At 56.4% G+C, this 14,046-nt stretch overlaps 1 protein-coding gene across 1 annotated transcript in view; it reads left to right on the top strand.

Moving 5' to 3' along the window:
* NLRP5 (NLR family pyrin domain containing 5) overlaps positions 1-14,046 on the top strand; it is a 50,510-nt gene that overhangs the window by 35,591 nt on the left and 873 nt on the right. The window contains exons 11-14 of the mRNA XM_075998973.1: positions 190-360; positions 2,895-3,065; positions 5,130-5,300; positions 9,361-9,531. Coding sequence (XP_075855088.1) covers positions 190-360; positions 2,895-3,065; positions 5,130-5,300; positions 9,361-9,531 — 684 coding nt within the window. The remainder of the gene's footprint in view (positions 1-189; positions 361-2,894; positions 3,066-5,129; positions 5,301-9,360; positions 9,532-14,046) is intronic.

The following is a 14,046-nucleotide window of genomic DNA, read 5'->3' as shown; positions in this document are numbered from 1 at the left end:
GACTTAGGGTATTTGGGGGCTGGAGCTCTGGAGCTGAGTTTGCAAGTTAGAGGCAGACATGCTGTGACCTCGCCATCCATCTGCAAGGACGGGTCAGCGTGGGTGATGTTTCTTCCCCTCCTGGCAGAGGAGGGGAGGTGAGACCCCCCCCTCATTTCCTCATTTCCCCTCGGGGCTCTCTTCCTGCAGGTTGGAGAGCTGCAGCCTCACAATTGTGGGCTGCCGTGCCCTGTCCACAGCCCTGGCCAGAAACCGGAGCCTGACGCACCTGTGCCTGTCCAACAACCACCTGGGGGACGAGGGCATGGCCCTGCTGTGCATATCCATAAGGCTGCCCAGCTGCGGTCTGCAGAAGCTGATGTGAGTCACACTTGCTTCACGGGGGGCCAGGGGGGGGGGCTTCATCACTTTCCAGCAAATAGCATGGTCTTGTGTGTGCTAAAGCTCAAAGTAGGGGGAGCGTGCAAATCACCTGGAGGGACTGGGTGTGTGCTGGACCCTGTCCTGGTGATCAGCTCCCAGATCTCATCCTACCTTGGAAATTCCACCTCTGCCTTTGTTTCCTTGTTTTTTTATTATTTATTTTTGGTTTTTCTTTTTTTTGAGACAGTCTCAATCTGTTGCGCCAGGTAGAATGTCATGGCATCATCATAATTCACTGCAACCTCCAACTTCTAGGCTCAAGTGATCCTCCTGCCTCAACCTCCCGAGTAGCTGGGATTTGCAGGAGTGTGTCACCACACCCAGTTAATTTTTTTTCTATTTTTGGTAGAGATGGGGTCTCACTCTTGCTCAGGCTGGTCTCAAGCAATCCTCCTGCCTCGGCCTCCCAGAGTGCTCCCAGGATTACAGGTGTGAGCCACTGCACCCAACCTGCATTTGTGTTTTCTTATAGTGGGAAGTTGTCATTCAAACAACCAATTCTCGTAATTTGAGGATATCATGTTCTGTAAAGTCACCCCGAACACCGAATTAGCCGACACTGAGCCCTGGGCGATGTGGGGTTAGGTTTCTATGAGCCTCCGGTCACGTTGTCATCAACTGATGAAATACTTCGCCTTGTTTGCGTGTTTCTGTTCAGTGGCACCTTATTTACTCCATAGCACTGTGGCTCGTGCCTGAGCAGAGCTCACCTGGCACGTGTCGGGGATGTCACGGCGACAGCACTGCGGCGCTACGCTCGGCGGCCGTTTTAAACAGCAAAATCACCATAAAACACAAAAAAGCGACAAATGCATCACTAAACACCCCTCAAAAGGGACACTGGTCACGGTGTGAGCCGAACAAGTTCAGCCCCAGCCGGAACACGAGAGACTGGAGACTGCCTGCTCTGCGCTCGGGCGTGTCGGAAGGCCCAGAGTGCCGCCAGTGGCGACTTTGGGGTTACCAATAAAGTTTAGCAAGTAGGAAAACTCCCAAACACAGAGTCCGTGGACAACGAGGACTGGACGTATTTCCTGAGCACCTGCTGTGGGCACACACTGAGCCGCCAGTGACGCGGAGGCGAAAGACTGACGCGGTTCCTATTTCTACGTAGTTTAAATCCTGGTGTGGGGGGGATAAAAAACGAGACTTTTGGGTGGCAGCGGCAGCCCAGGCCACAGCCACAGACTGTTGTGACTCCAAGGGGCACCCCCCCACACACACAGACGACGTGACCCGAGTCCTCCTGCTGCTGTAAAACAAGGTGCCCGCGTAGCTGCTACAGATCTGCCTCTGTGTGCTGCCAAGTCGCTTTTATCATGAATCTTTGGCTTGTGAGACAGATTTTTGTTCCTGTTCAATGCAGTTTTCCCTCTTTATCTGTGAGGGTTGATTCCAGGACCCTCCCCCACGGATACCAGACTCCCTCCACGGACGCTCACGTCCCTCGTGTGAGATGTTTGCACATGACCTATGCACATCCTCCTGTGCACTGTGAACCATCTCTAGATTGTTGCTGATGGATACCCGATGCAATGTCAGCGCTACGTAAATGGTTATACTGTGCTTTTACTTGTATTATCTTTATTGTCATATTTTGGGTTTTTTTTTTTTTTTTTTTGAAAATAGTCTTGATGCACAGTTGGCTGAATCTGCAGATGCAGAGGACCAGCTAGCCCGCCCACTTACTCTGCCTGGGCTCACTTCGCTTTCTTGAGCAGTTAGTCTATGACAGCTTCACATGAGCAAAACATTGTGTTGACGTTACACGTGTGGCCAGAAATTGCGTTAAAGACCTAACCCGAGTGTGTGTGGCTCCCTGACGATCAGCTCCAGGGTCCCCAGTGAGGGCGGGCAGGGAGATGCTGGGTTTTTATGGGGAGAACAGTGACGCGCCCCCAAGACAGGTCCATGTCCTGATGCCCCAACCTGTAACTGTGATCTGACACGGCAGAAGGGCCGCGTGGATGTGGTTAAGCGTGCCGAGGGGCAGTTACCCTGGCGATTCTCTGGGTGGCCAGTGCAGTCACCGGGTCCTCCTAGAGAAAGCAAAGTGGCAGGAGACGTGGCCGTGGAGCTCGGCGAGGCCCTGCAGGCTAGGGAGGCTGGAGAGGGCAGGAAACAGCCCCAGAGGAAGGCGGCCCTGCAACGCCGTGACCTCTGACCTCCAGAACCGCAAGATGACAAATACCTGTTGTGAGCAACTGCGTTTGTGGCCATTTGTTATGGCAGCCGTAGGAACGTTGTGGGGACAAGAAGGTCCGAGGACCTTGATGAGCATCCAGCCAGGTGTCATGCCAGTCACCGTGCCAGGTGCTTTGTGACCGGCCCGTTGTCTGAGCCCACAGCGCTTTAAACACACGCGACCCCCCCCCCCGGCCCGGGAGCAGCCTGGCCGGGAGAAGTCGAGCGTTTGCCCAGGTCACGCTGGGGAGCTGGTGTGACCCTCTCCTCCCCTGTGCGCCCCACAGACTGAACCAGTGCCACCTGGACGTGGACAGCTGCGACTTCATCGCGGTCACGATGTTGGAGAGCCCACGCCTGACGCACCTGACCCTGAACTGGAACCCGCTGCAGGACGAGGGCGTGAGCCTGCTGTGCAAGGTCATGCTGAAGCCGCGGTGTCAGCTGCAGGACCTGGAGTGAGTTCCCCGTGGGGCTGGGGCTTCCGCACCGGGCCGGGGGGCCTAGAAGGTCAACAGGATGGAACCAAAAGCTAGTCCCAGGGTCCGTGGGTGGCGGCGTGCCAGGGGACGCTGTGGGTGAGCTGACGTGCTGGCGCTGCCACGGGCGTGGGGAAGGAACCCTGAGTTCCGAATCACCCTTGGTGCCCAAGCCTGCCGGTTGTCGGAGGAGGAGGTCTTGCTGCCGCTGACCGCCAGCTGCTCCTCTGCACGTGGAATGGGGGCCCTTGTCTCGCTCTTCACCTCTTTCCCTCTGGGCTCAAATTTCTTCACCCCTCTTTGGAATGCGTCTGTCCAATAGTGTCCCACCCTCCCACAGACCACAGAAAAGCTGGACGATCTCAATGAGCAGGACATGTCGCTAGCCTCTCAGTCATCGCTGTCTGTAGTCTGGGTGTCCCCTGGGGTTGTTCCTAGACGTACACGTGCATTTAATGTTTTACAAAGTAGCCACGGTGGCCGACGGGCAGGTCAACTTGCCGTGTGGCAGGCACAGGGCTCTGAACAGTGCGTGTGTGATCTCCTGTGGTCACCCCACCACCAGTCGTACCTAGCCGGGAACTAGGACTCCCAGAGACCAAAGCCTTGGCTTCAATATCGCATTCCGTCTAAGGATGCGCAGATTATACTAAATGAAACACAGATGGTGTTCCACAAAATGGTGTTCTATGATGCCAAACACCTCCAGCCGGACGCTCGGCGGGTGCCCAGTGTGCTAGTCACGTGTGCCTTGTCACTCCTTGTGTGCTCGGTAGTCCTCTTATCAATCACAAAGACAGGCTTGACGGACCGAAGCATGGGGCCGTTCTGAGATCGCTCCCTTCCCAGTAATGAAGGAGTTGAATGTCGATCGCAGTCCAGACTTGCGAGTGCCCCCAAGGACTGACTCCCCTCTTTGTTCTAACTACACTGGCATTCCCCGCCCTATTCTGCATGGCCGAGAAGCAGTCTCAGTCTGTCAGGTGTCCTTTCTTTGGGGTTGCATTCAAACGTGAGACTATCTTTCCCTCAGGAAAGGGCTGAGCGTGGAGGTGGGGGATGTTGGGTGTGATCCACGGTGTCTTTGGAGAAAGAAACGAGCACCCAGAGCCTGTCTTCCGCCTGGCTTTGCGCCGCGGCCTCCGTGACGGGTGGGAAGAGGGACATGCAGCGCGCTCGAGCAGAGACCCCAGAGCCTGGGGGGGAGGAGGGAGGAAAGTCACGGCACACAGGCAGGGTCTGGGGTCAGACGTGGGGTCTCGAGCGTCTCTTCCCAGGCAGAGCGTCATTCATCCAAGTGTCAGAGGCCGGCCGGCCCCAGGGTCTCCAGGCGGGACCTCACGGCGGAGCCCCTGCACCCCTCAGCCCGGGGGCGTCGTCCTGCTCCGGCTCACTGAGGGCAGGGACGAGGGGCTCTGAGACTGCTCCGGTCACGCCTACTCACAGACCAGCCAGCGTGTCACGGGGCTTGCCACCCCGCCCCACCTGGGAGGAGAGCGGAGACGCCCGCCGTCAGACCCAGGCCCGTCTGTGTCTCGGGACTCCCCGGCGCCGCTCTCCCCGTCGGCTCTGCCGCTTGGCCAGGGCCGAGCAGCTTCCACTCGCTCACGCTGCGTTCCTCTCTTCCTCCCGTCGGGAGATCTTGGCGCAAACTCCAGGCAGAAAACAAACTCTGGGTGCTCGTTTCTTTTTCCAAAGATACTATCGATCACATCCAACATTTCTCCACCCTCCACCACCACCCTTTCCTGACCCAATAGATACCACGCAGTCTGAGACTCACAGGGAGGGCCAGGGATGTCCCCGGTCAGGGAGGGCCAGGGGAGTCCCCCGGTCAGGGAGGGCCAGGGGAGTCCCCCGGTCAGGGAGGGCCAGGGGATGTCCCCCCGGTCAGGGAGGGACAGGGGAGTCCCCCCGGTCAGGGAGGGACAGGGGAGTCCCCCCGGTCAGGGAGGGACAGGGGAGTCCCTCGGTCAGGGAGGGACAGGGGAGTCCCCGTCAGCGGTCCTGGCGTGCCTCAGACACAGGTGCCCGTGTCCGCAGGTTGGTGGGGTGCCGCCTCACCGCCGCCTGCTGCAGGGACCTGTCCAGTGTGGTCGCGAGAAGCAAACACCTGAAGAGCCTGGACCTGGCCCTCAACGCCGTGGGCGACAGTGGGGTTGCGGCGCTCTTCGAGGGACTGAGGCACGGGACGGGCGCTCTGAGGAGACTCGGGTAACCCTGGGGTCACCTGCGAGGGCTGGGCGGGGGGCGCAAGCGTGAAGCTGCTTGGACAAAGTTAACATTCTCGTGACTCCCTCACGCTAGGCGGGACACACCCTGGCAGAGCCGGGTCTGGGCACGAGTCCCAGCTCCACGCCTGCGTGTGACCTGAGTGGGACAGCAGGTGCCCGGGCCGGAGCGCCGTCTGGAGGTAGAGAGCCCTCAGGTCCTTATGGCATAGCCCATGTGCTGGGCGTGGTGCCAGCTGGCGCACGCGTGCGGTGAGGGTGGCATCGTGGCCATGTATGGCATCGTGGCATGTACGGCCCGTGGGGGGAGGGGCAGAAGCAGTGATCGCACAAACGGTTCTCAGAGCCGCACTGAGTGTCAGAATCACCCGGGCCCGTACGCTGGGCTGTGGCTCAGCCGCAAAGAGGAATGGCGTGTGCACACGCGACAACACGGGCGACCCTTGAAAATGCGGCGCTAAGGGGAAGAAGCCAGACACACAGAGTCACATAGTGCGTGACTCCGTTTCTGTGAAAACATCCAGAATGGTCCAATCCATGGAGACAGTAGATGAGGGGTTGCCAGGGCCGGAGGAGGGACAGCTTAACGGGTATGGGCTTCCTTTCGGGGCAACAGAATGTTCTGGAACTAGACAGGCAGTGGCTGCGCAGCGCTGTGAACTACTCTAGAAGGTGACATTCGCTGCCACGCGCCGAGTGCTGCCCGTGCACCCCGCGTGCGCGGCTCGTGCGCCTCCCGACACCCGGGAAGGTCGTGGGCGCAGGGCGTGCTCTGAGGACCATTTCCTTCTGAGTCACACGTGGTCCAAGCTCCCGGCCACGTTCCGTGTCCCCCACATCTCTCCACGGGCCACGTCCCGTCCCTAGCTTCTGTCTGTTTCTCTTGCTTTGTGTTCTGCTATCTCTACCAGTCTTGTAAGTGCCGTCTGCTCTCAGCTCTCTGTGCGCCGGTTCCCCCTCCCTCCTAGGTCGCTGAGGGGCAGGTGCAAAACTACACAGGTGCGGGTTGGTCACACGCAGTCAGCGCTCACTGACGTAGGGCTGTTTCCCCGGCGCTACATCTTCCCTGCTTGTTTCCCACTCCCTGAAACCATGACTTCAAACGGCCGCACCCTCTGGAGTCATTCGGGGCCCACCTTCTTCCTGGTATGTAACGAGTGGCCCTGCCCCTATGAATAAATCTGAAGCCATTTACAGGGAAGCTCTACGCTTTCTATCACGAAGCCGACTATCATCTGCACCAGCATGCCCCTCCTCTGCAACACGGAAGCGTCCCAGCCGTCACTAACGTCACCCCTCTGGACTCCCAGTGCCCATCTGCGCAGCACCTCGTACCATCCCTGCTATCATTAATGTCACCCCTCTGGGACTCCCACAGCCCGTCTGCGCAGCACCTTGTACTGTCCCTGCCGTCACTAACGTCACCCCTCTGGACTCCCACAGCCCCTGTCTGCGCAACACCTTGTACCATCCCTGCTATCATTAATGTCACCCCTCTAGGACTCCCACAGCCCCTGTCTGTGCAACACCTTGTACTGTCCCTGCCGTCACTAACGTCACCCCTCTGGACTCCCACAGCCCCTGTCTGCGCAGCACCTTGTACTGTCCCTGCCGTCACTAACGTCACCCCTCTGAACTCCCACAGCCCCTGTCTGTGCAGCACCTTGTACTGTCCCTGCCGTCACTAACGTCACCCCTCTGGACTCCCACAGCCCCTGTCTGCGCAGCACCTTGTACTGTCCCTGCTGTCACTAACGTCACCCCTCTGGACTCCCACAGTCCCTGTCTGTGCAGCACCTTATACTGTCCCTGCTGTCACTAACGTCACCCCTCTGAACTCCCACAGCCCCTGTCTGCGCAGCACCTTGTACTGTCCCTGCTGTCACTAACGTCACCCCTCTGGACTCCCACAGTCCCTGTCTGTGCAGCACCTTATACTGTCCCTGCTGTCACTAACGTCACCCCTCTGGACTCCCAGTGCCCATCTGCGCAGCACCTTGTACTGTCCCTGCCGTCACTAACGTCACCCCTCTGAACTCCCACAGCCCCTGTCTGTGCAGCACCTTGTACTGTCCCTGCCGTCACTAACGTCACCCCTCTGGACTCCCACAGTCCCTGTCTGTGCAGCACCTTATACTGTCCCTGCCGTCACTAACGTCACCCCTCTGAACTCCCACAGCCCCGTCTGTGCAGCACCTTGTACTGTCCCTGCCGTCACTAACGTCACCCCTCTGGACTCCCACAGCCCCTGTCTGCGCAGCACCTTGTACTGTCCCTGCTGTCACTAACGTCACCCCTCTGGACTCCCACAGTCCCTGTCTGTGCAGCACCTTATACTGTCCCTGCTGTCACTAACGTCACCCCTCTGAACTCCCACAGCCCCTGTCTGCGCAGCACCTTGTACTGTCCCTGCTGTCACTAACGTCACCCCTCTGGACTCCCACAGTCCCTGTCTGTGCAGCACCTTATACTGTCCCTGCTGTCACTAACGTCACCCCTCTGGACTCCCAGTGCCCATCTGCGCAGCACCTTGTACTGTCCCTGCCGTCACTAACGTCACCCCTCTGAACTCCCACAGCCCCTGTCTGTGCAGCACCTTGTACTGTCCCTGCCGTCACTAACGTCACCCCTCTGGACTCCCACAGTCCCTGTCTGTGCAGCACCTTATACTGTCCCTGCCGTCACTAACGTCACCCCTCTGGACTCCCACAGTCCCTGTCTGTGCAGCACCTTATACTGTCCCTGCCGTCACTAACGTCACCCCTCTGGACTCCCACAGACCCTGTCTGCGCAGCACCTTGTACTGTCCCTGCTGTCACTAACGTCACCCCTCTGGACTCCCACAGCCCCTGTCTGCGCAACACCTTGTACTGTCCCTGCCGTCACTAACGTCACCCCTCTGGACTCCCACAGCCCCTGTCTGCGCAACACCTTGTACTGTCCCTGCCGTCACTAACGTCACCCCTCTGGACTCCCACAGCCCCTGTCTGCGCAACACCTTGTACTGTCCCTGCCGTCACTAACGTCACCCCTCTGGACTCCCGCAGCACCTTGTACCATCATTGGTTTACCTGCCCCTTGCCTTGATCCTCAGCCCTCCCTACTGGGCATTTTCTGTCTCTACAAATGCTTAGACGTTATTTTAGAAGCAAAACTGAAAAGCAAGCAAGCGAGCCTCCGTTCAGTCCCATCGCGCCGCCCAGCTACAGGTGGCTGAAACGGCTTGAGCTGCGTCTCCCCAGCTTCTCACTCTGTGGTGAGAATTGCAAAATGCACAGCCCTGAACAACCAAGACACTTAAACCTGTATGTCCGCCACCTAGTTTACATGCTCATCAGCATTTTTTTCTCTGATGAACTATTTCATAGCAAGTTATGTATTTTTGACATTCTGCCTCGAAAATATCTCCACATAAATCTCCAAAATAGCAGAACATTCCTCTACAATGCCATTATTGCATGTAATGTCGTCCCTTGGCTTTCTGTTGCTCTTCAGATAAAACCCTAAATCCTTAATACGGCCTGAAATGTCCAACCTCGCTCCATACCACTGCCTCGGACTGCGCTCTGGCGTCCGGTCGGTTTCTTTCTCAGCTGTGCCCCTCCGCTCCGTCCACAGCCTGGGGTGGCGCAGTTTCGCACGTTGGTGTATACAGTGGGATATCCCTTCTCCTAGCCTACTTCTCCTTGTCTTTGAGTTTCAGAAACAATGTCACTTTCTCAGCAAGTCTTTCCCCACGTTCCTTGTTGCATTCCTTTGTTACAGGCATTCTTAGCCTTCATCTTTCATTCTTTCCACAACCATAATTTGAGGCATCCAGCTCTCAAAGTGAGAACCAAGAGCAGTGGTGTCACCTGGGAATGCATTAGGAATGCAAATATGTGAGTCCCTCCCCGGAAATTCCTAAACCAGAAACTCTAGGGATGGAGCCTACCACTTTCTTTTTTTAATTTTTTTAAACATCGAGGTGAAATTCATTTGGGTTGAATAAAGGTGCCATCCTTGCTCTTTGGGGTCATTTTCTGGGTGTCCTGACCCTGCAGGTTGCAGTCGTGTAGTTTGACCTCCGACTGCTGCGAGGCGCTCTCCGCCACCCTCACCTGCAACCAGAGCCTGACCAGTCTGAACTTGGCGCAGAACAGCTTCAGTCCCGAAGGAATGGTGAAGCTGTGCTCAGCCTTTGCACACCCCATCTGCAATCTGCAGTTAATTGGGTAAGTCCCAGGCAATTGTCCTTGGAGACGCAAACCTTCTCTTACGGTCATGTTAGTTGGTGGAGAAGCGGTTTATGAGAGCAGCTGAGAGGGGCTTTGCAACCAGATCTTTGTACAACCAACGAGTGCCCACTGTGTGCTGAGCACTGCTGGGTGCTGGGGAGACCAGGGTTTGGGAGATAGAGGCAGGGTGCCTGGTACCATGGAGCTTGCTTTCTTGGGTGGGTTGGGGGATGTGGACAGACAGGAAGTGAAAGTAACCAGGTGTTCATGCACAAATGAATAAACGGAATGTAGTATATACATGTAATGGAATTTTATTCAGCCTTAGAAAGAAAGGAGATTATGACACACGCTGCAATATATATGATCTTTGAGGGTCATTATGCCAAGTGAAATAAGCCAGTCATAAAAAGGCATATACTGTGTGAATTCCACATGTATATGAGGTACCTACAATAGTCAAATTCATGGAGACAGAAAGTAGAATGGTAGTTTCCAGGGGATAGGTGGGGAGACTGGGGAATTGTTTAGTGGGTACAGAGTGTTAGTTTCACAGATGAAAGGAGTTCTGAAGATGGATGGGGGTGATGGCTGCACAACAACGTGACTGTAATTAACACTACTGAACTATACACTTTAAAATGGTTAGTGGCCAGGTGTGGTGGCTCACGCCTGTAATCTCAACACTTTGGGAGGCCAAGGCTGGAGGATGACTTGAGCCCAGGGGTTCATCGACCAGCCTGGGCAACATAGTAAGTCCCTGTCACTATAAAAAAATTTAAAAATTGGCCAGGTGTGCCTGCAGTCCCAGCTACTCAGTAGGCGGGTACCCTTGAGCCCAGGAATTCAAAGTTACAGTGAGCTATGATTGCCAGCCTGGGAGATAAAAAGAAATCCTGTCTCAAAAAAAAAAAAATGGTTAAGATAGTCAATTTTATGTTATATATTTTATCACAATTAAAAACTTATGTTTAGCATGACCACAGGTGGCAAGTACTCAGAAAGAAACTATGTAGTATGAGAGAGTGCTCAATGCAGGATGGCTTTAGATGGCGTGGTCAGAGTTCTCACTAAGGAACAGGTATTTGACCCGAGCCCTGGAGAGCAAGGCAGCTGCATGAAGACGAGGCAGGCCCTTTTCTGTCTGAGGGATTCGAGGGCAAAGACTCCCAGAGCCTCGGGCCCGGAGCGAGGGAAGGAGCAGAAGTGACAGAAGACGAGGTTGACAAGACAATCACCGTATCATCTAGCAATTCCACACTTACATAGATGTCCCGAAGAATGGCGAAGGGACAGTCAAGGGCAAACGTGTGTGTGTTCACAGAAGCATTACTCACAGTAGCCAAAAAGTGCAATCGGGCCACGCTGCCGTCGGGTGAGTGAACGGGCAGAGCGTGGTCTGTCCACAGGGGGGCGCACCATTCAGCCTAGCCGGGGCCAAGCACTGACCGGGCTGCAGTGAGGACCGACCAGGCACGAGTCCGTTTCTATGAAACGTCCGGAGTAGGCAACGCCATGGGGGCTGGAGAGTGGGGAAGGGGAGCAGAAAACAGCTGTGTGGGGGGTTCAGGTTCCTCGTGGGAAGACGAGAATGTTCGGGAACCAGGTGGAGGTGGTGTTTGCACGACTCACAGTGAAATGCCGCTGAACTGTCCGCCTCGGCTTGGTTCAGTTCCACCACGTGAATTTCACCTCGGTAACGTAGCGTAATGTTTGCCGCAGACGCCCGTGTTCTTTCTGCGTTCTAAGAAGCAGGCGATCGTCTTTCCCCTCAATACCCCTACCCCATAAAGACTACAGACATCGGATTTTCTAGCACCATCTTCCAATCTGAGCCACCTTCCGAGTGCGAGTGGAGAAGGTGGCGCGGCAGGGCCGTGGGCCGTGCGCCTGGGCTCGCGTCCCAGCCCCGCCACGTGCTAGTCCTGGGCACGGAGGAAGCCGTTCCAGCGACCAAGAGAAATGGGAGTGTGTGTTCTTCCCCTCCTCTTTCTCCTGGGTGCAGGGACTCGCCCTCAGAGAGTCGAGTGCCTTCCCACAAGGCTGTGTTATATAGGGGCAACCGGCACCTCCAGGATCCTTTCGATCCGCAAGCCAGGTCCAGGGGAGGCAGTGACAAAAACAGTCCCACGGAAAGTGTGATCCAGCGAAGGATTTAGACACGCTTCAATGTACATGGAGACCAGGGCCATGAAGGGAAGTGCAGGGTGTGATGTGGGGACATAGAGCAGCAAGCCTGGTGTGGTCCGGAGGTTTTAGGAACGGCTCCTTGGAAGACCGGGCATTTTAAGTGGAGACTTGGATCTCTGAGGGTTTAACCGTCTAGGAATAAAGACCTGGGGTGAGTTTGCCCTTTGGTTTCCTGCCCTGGGACAGTGTGTCTGGAACGACGTTGCGAGAGAGGAGTCGAGAGGCAGGCAGGGGCTGCTGGCGCGTGTGGCAGGCCGAGCAGAGCCCACGGCGTGGTGGGAGCTGCCGGCACCATGACGCCAGCAGCGCAGAGCACGTGGTCGGTTGCTGGGAGCCGACTCTGGCTCCCTGGTGGAGGGTGACCTGCAGGATTCGGTGCTGCCCGAGCTGAGGACAGTGGAGGGGCAGGGTGGCGGGCAGGACTAGGCGGTGGGTGTGGTGGTCCAGCCGGCAGAGAGCATCAGCAGACCGCACACGGGTGCCCGATGTGAGCAGGTGGAGGACGGAGGTGCCAGTCGCCGAAATGGAACACGCGGGAGAGGCAGATGTTAGGCTTTATATGGCTCAAAAGTGAGTTTTGAAAAGTGTGATGTCTACTCATCCAGGAAAAGGTGTTTTGTTTATTTTGTGTTTTGGGTTTTTTTTGTTTTGGAGACAGAGTCTCACTTTGTTGCCCAGGCTAGAGTGAGTGCCGCGGCGTCAGCCTAGCTCACAGCAACCTCAAACTCCTGGGCTCAAGCAATCCTCCTGCCTCAGCCTCCTGAGTAGCTGGGACTACAGGCATGCGCCACCATGCCCGGCTAATTTTTTTTATATATATTAGTTGGCCAATTAATTTTTTTCTATTTATAATAGAGACAGGGGTCTCGCTCTTGCTCAGGCTGGTTTCGAGCTCCTGACCTCGAGCAATCCGCCCACCTCGGCCTCCCAGAATGCTACGAAGAAGAGGTTTGTAAGTGGCTAAGATATAACTCCTCATGTATACAGCTCTGCTCAGGGGTCCAAGCTAGAGATACGATTTTTGGCGCCATCAGCATAAGGGGACAGACTTCTAAAGCCATTGGTCTCGATCCCTAGGAAGCAGGGATTATTGGCGAGATTGACTGAAGCCCCCCAGAAGTTCAGAGTTGAGGGGCCACGTAAGACAGTGGTCAGCTCTGGACCCGCACTGGCCGGCTGGGGTCGTGTCTTACTTTCTTATTCGGTGTCTCCACTTTACCATCTGTGCTATGGTGCACGGCTCCCAGGGAGGTCACGAGAACTTGACAGGCTGACACGTGGAGGCGGGGCCAGGAACACGCTAACTGCTACAGTGCTGCCTCTGGTCATCGGAAGATGAGAAGGAGAAGCCAGCGGCAGGATGGGGAGCAGCAGCAGGGCTCAAGGGAGAGAGCCGGTGGGGCGCGGCATCACACGCTAAGAGAAGATGGAGCCGCTGTGGCTGCTGCCGAGAGGTGGCTCGAGATGAGGGACTGACGGTGGTCCTCGGGGCCCAGTGCCCTTGCAGTCCTAGCAGGGTGGTGAGGAGCAGAAGTCAGGCTGGGGCGGAGTGAAGACTGAAATGTCGGGTGTGAGCTGTTTGAGAAAAGTTTTGCACAGGAGGAGAGAGAAGGGACTGGGCGGGGCTGGAGGGTGTTGGAGGCGCAAGTCAAGAGGCTTTTGTTGAGACGGTGTCAGAACACGCCGGGGCTGAGGGGCAAGGTCCGCTGGCGGGGGCTGCCCTGTTGACCAGCGCTGGGCTGGTGGGGTTCGCAGGAAGTGGATCAGGACTGTCCTTTAAGAATAGGGGTTTCCTTTTTGAGAAAACGATGGTTCCTCCACTGGTTTCTGCGTTAAAGGGTAGACAAAGTATCTGCCATTTCGTGCCTCATGTTCATAGTTAAAATACAAGTTAAGGGTGCTGTCTAGAGCGAGGAAGTGTAGCTATAACCGGGGGGATTGCTATAAAACGCTGTTAGGAAGACAGGAGGCGGCAGCATTGGCAGCCTGTTTGAGGTTGCTCGAGGGACGTTCATGTCGATAGCAGTTTTCTTGGTCGTGACTGCTGTGTCCAGCGCGGTCAGCTTGCGGCGGCCGGGTTCATCCAGGGTTCAAGTGTTGGCACGTGGTGTAGCCAAGAAGGACCCCAGCGTGGTTTCGGGGGACCCTGGGGTCCGAGAGGGGCAGGAGGGTGGGAAAGGCGAGGGTGGGAAGGGGAGACACACTGGGCAACATGGCTCGATGGAGTTGAGATGGCGACACGGCACAGGACCGTCACAGCGACCAGCGGAGCGGAGAAGGCAGGGCGCTGTGCCGGAGGGGCGCGTTTGGAACAGCGGCTCC

Source organism: Microcebus murinus, chromosome 32 (assembly GCF_040939455.1).
Source record: "Microcebus murinus isolate Inina chromosome 32, M.murinus_Inina_mat1.0, whole genome shotgun sequence".
Taxonomy (NCBI): domain Eukaryota; kingdom Metazoa; phylum Chordata; class Mammalia; order Primates; family Cheirogaleidae; genus Microcebus; species Microcebus murinus.
This window is presented reverse-complemented; position numbering and strand designations above follow the sequence as displayed.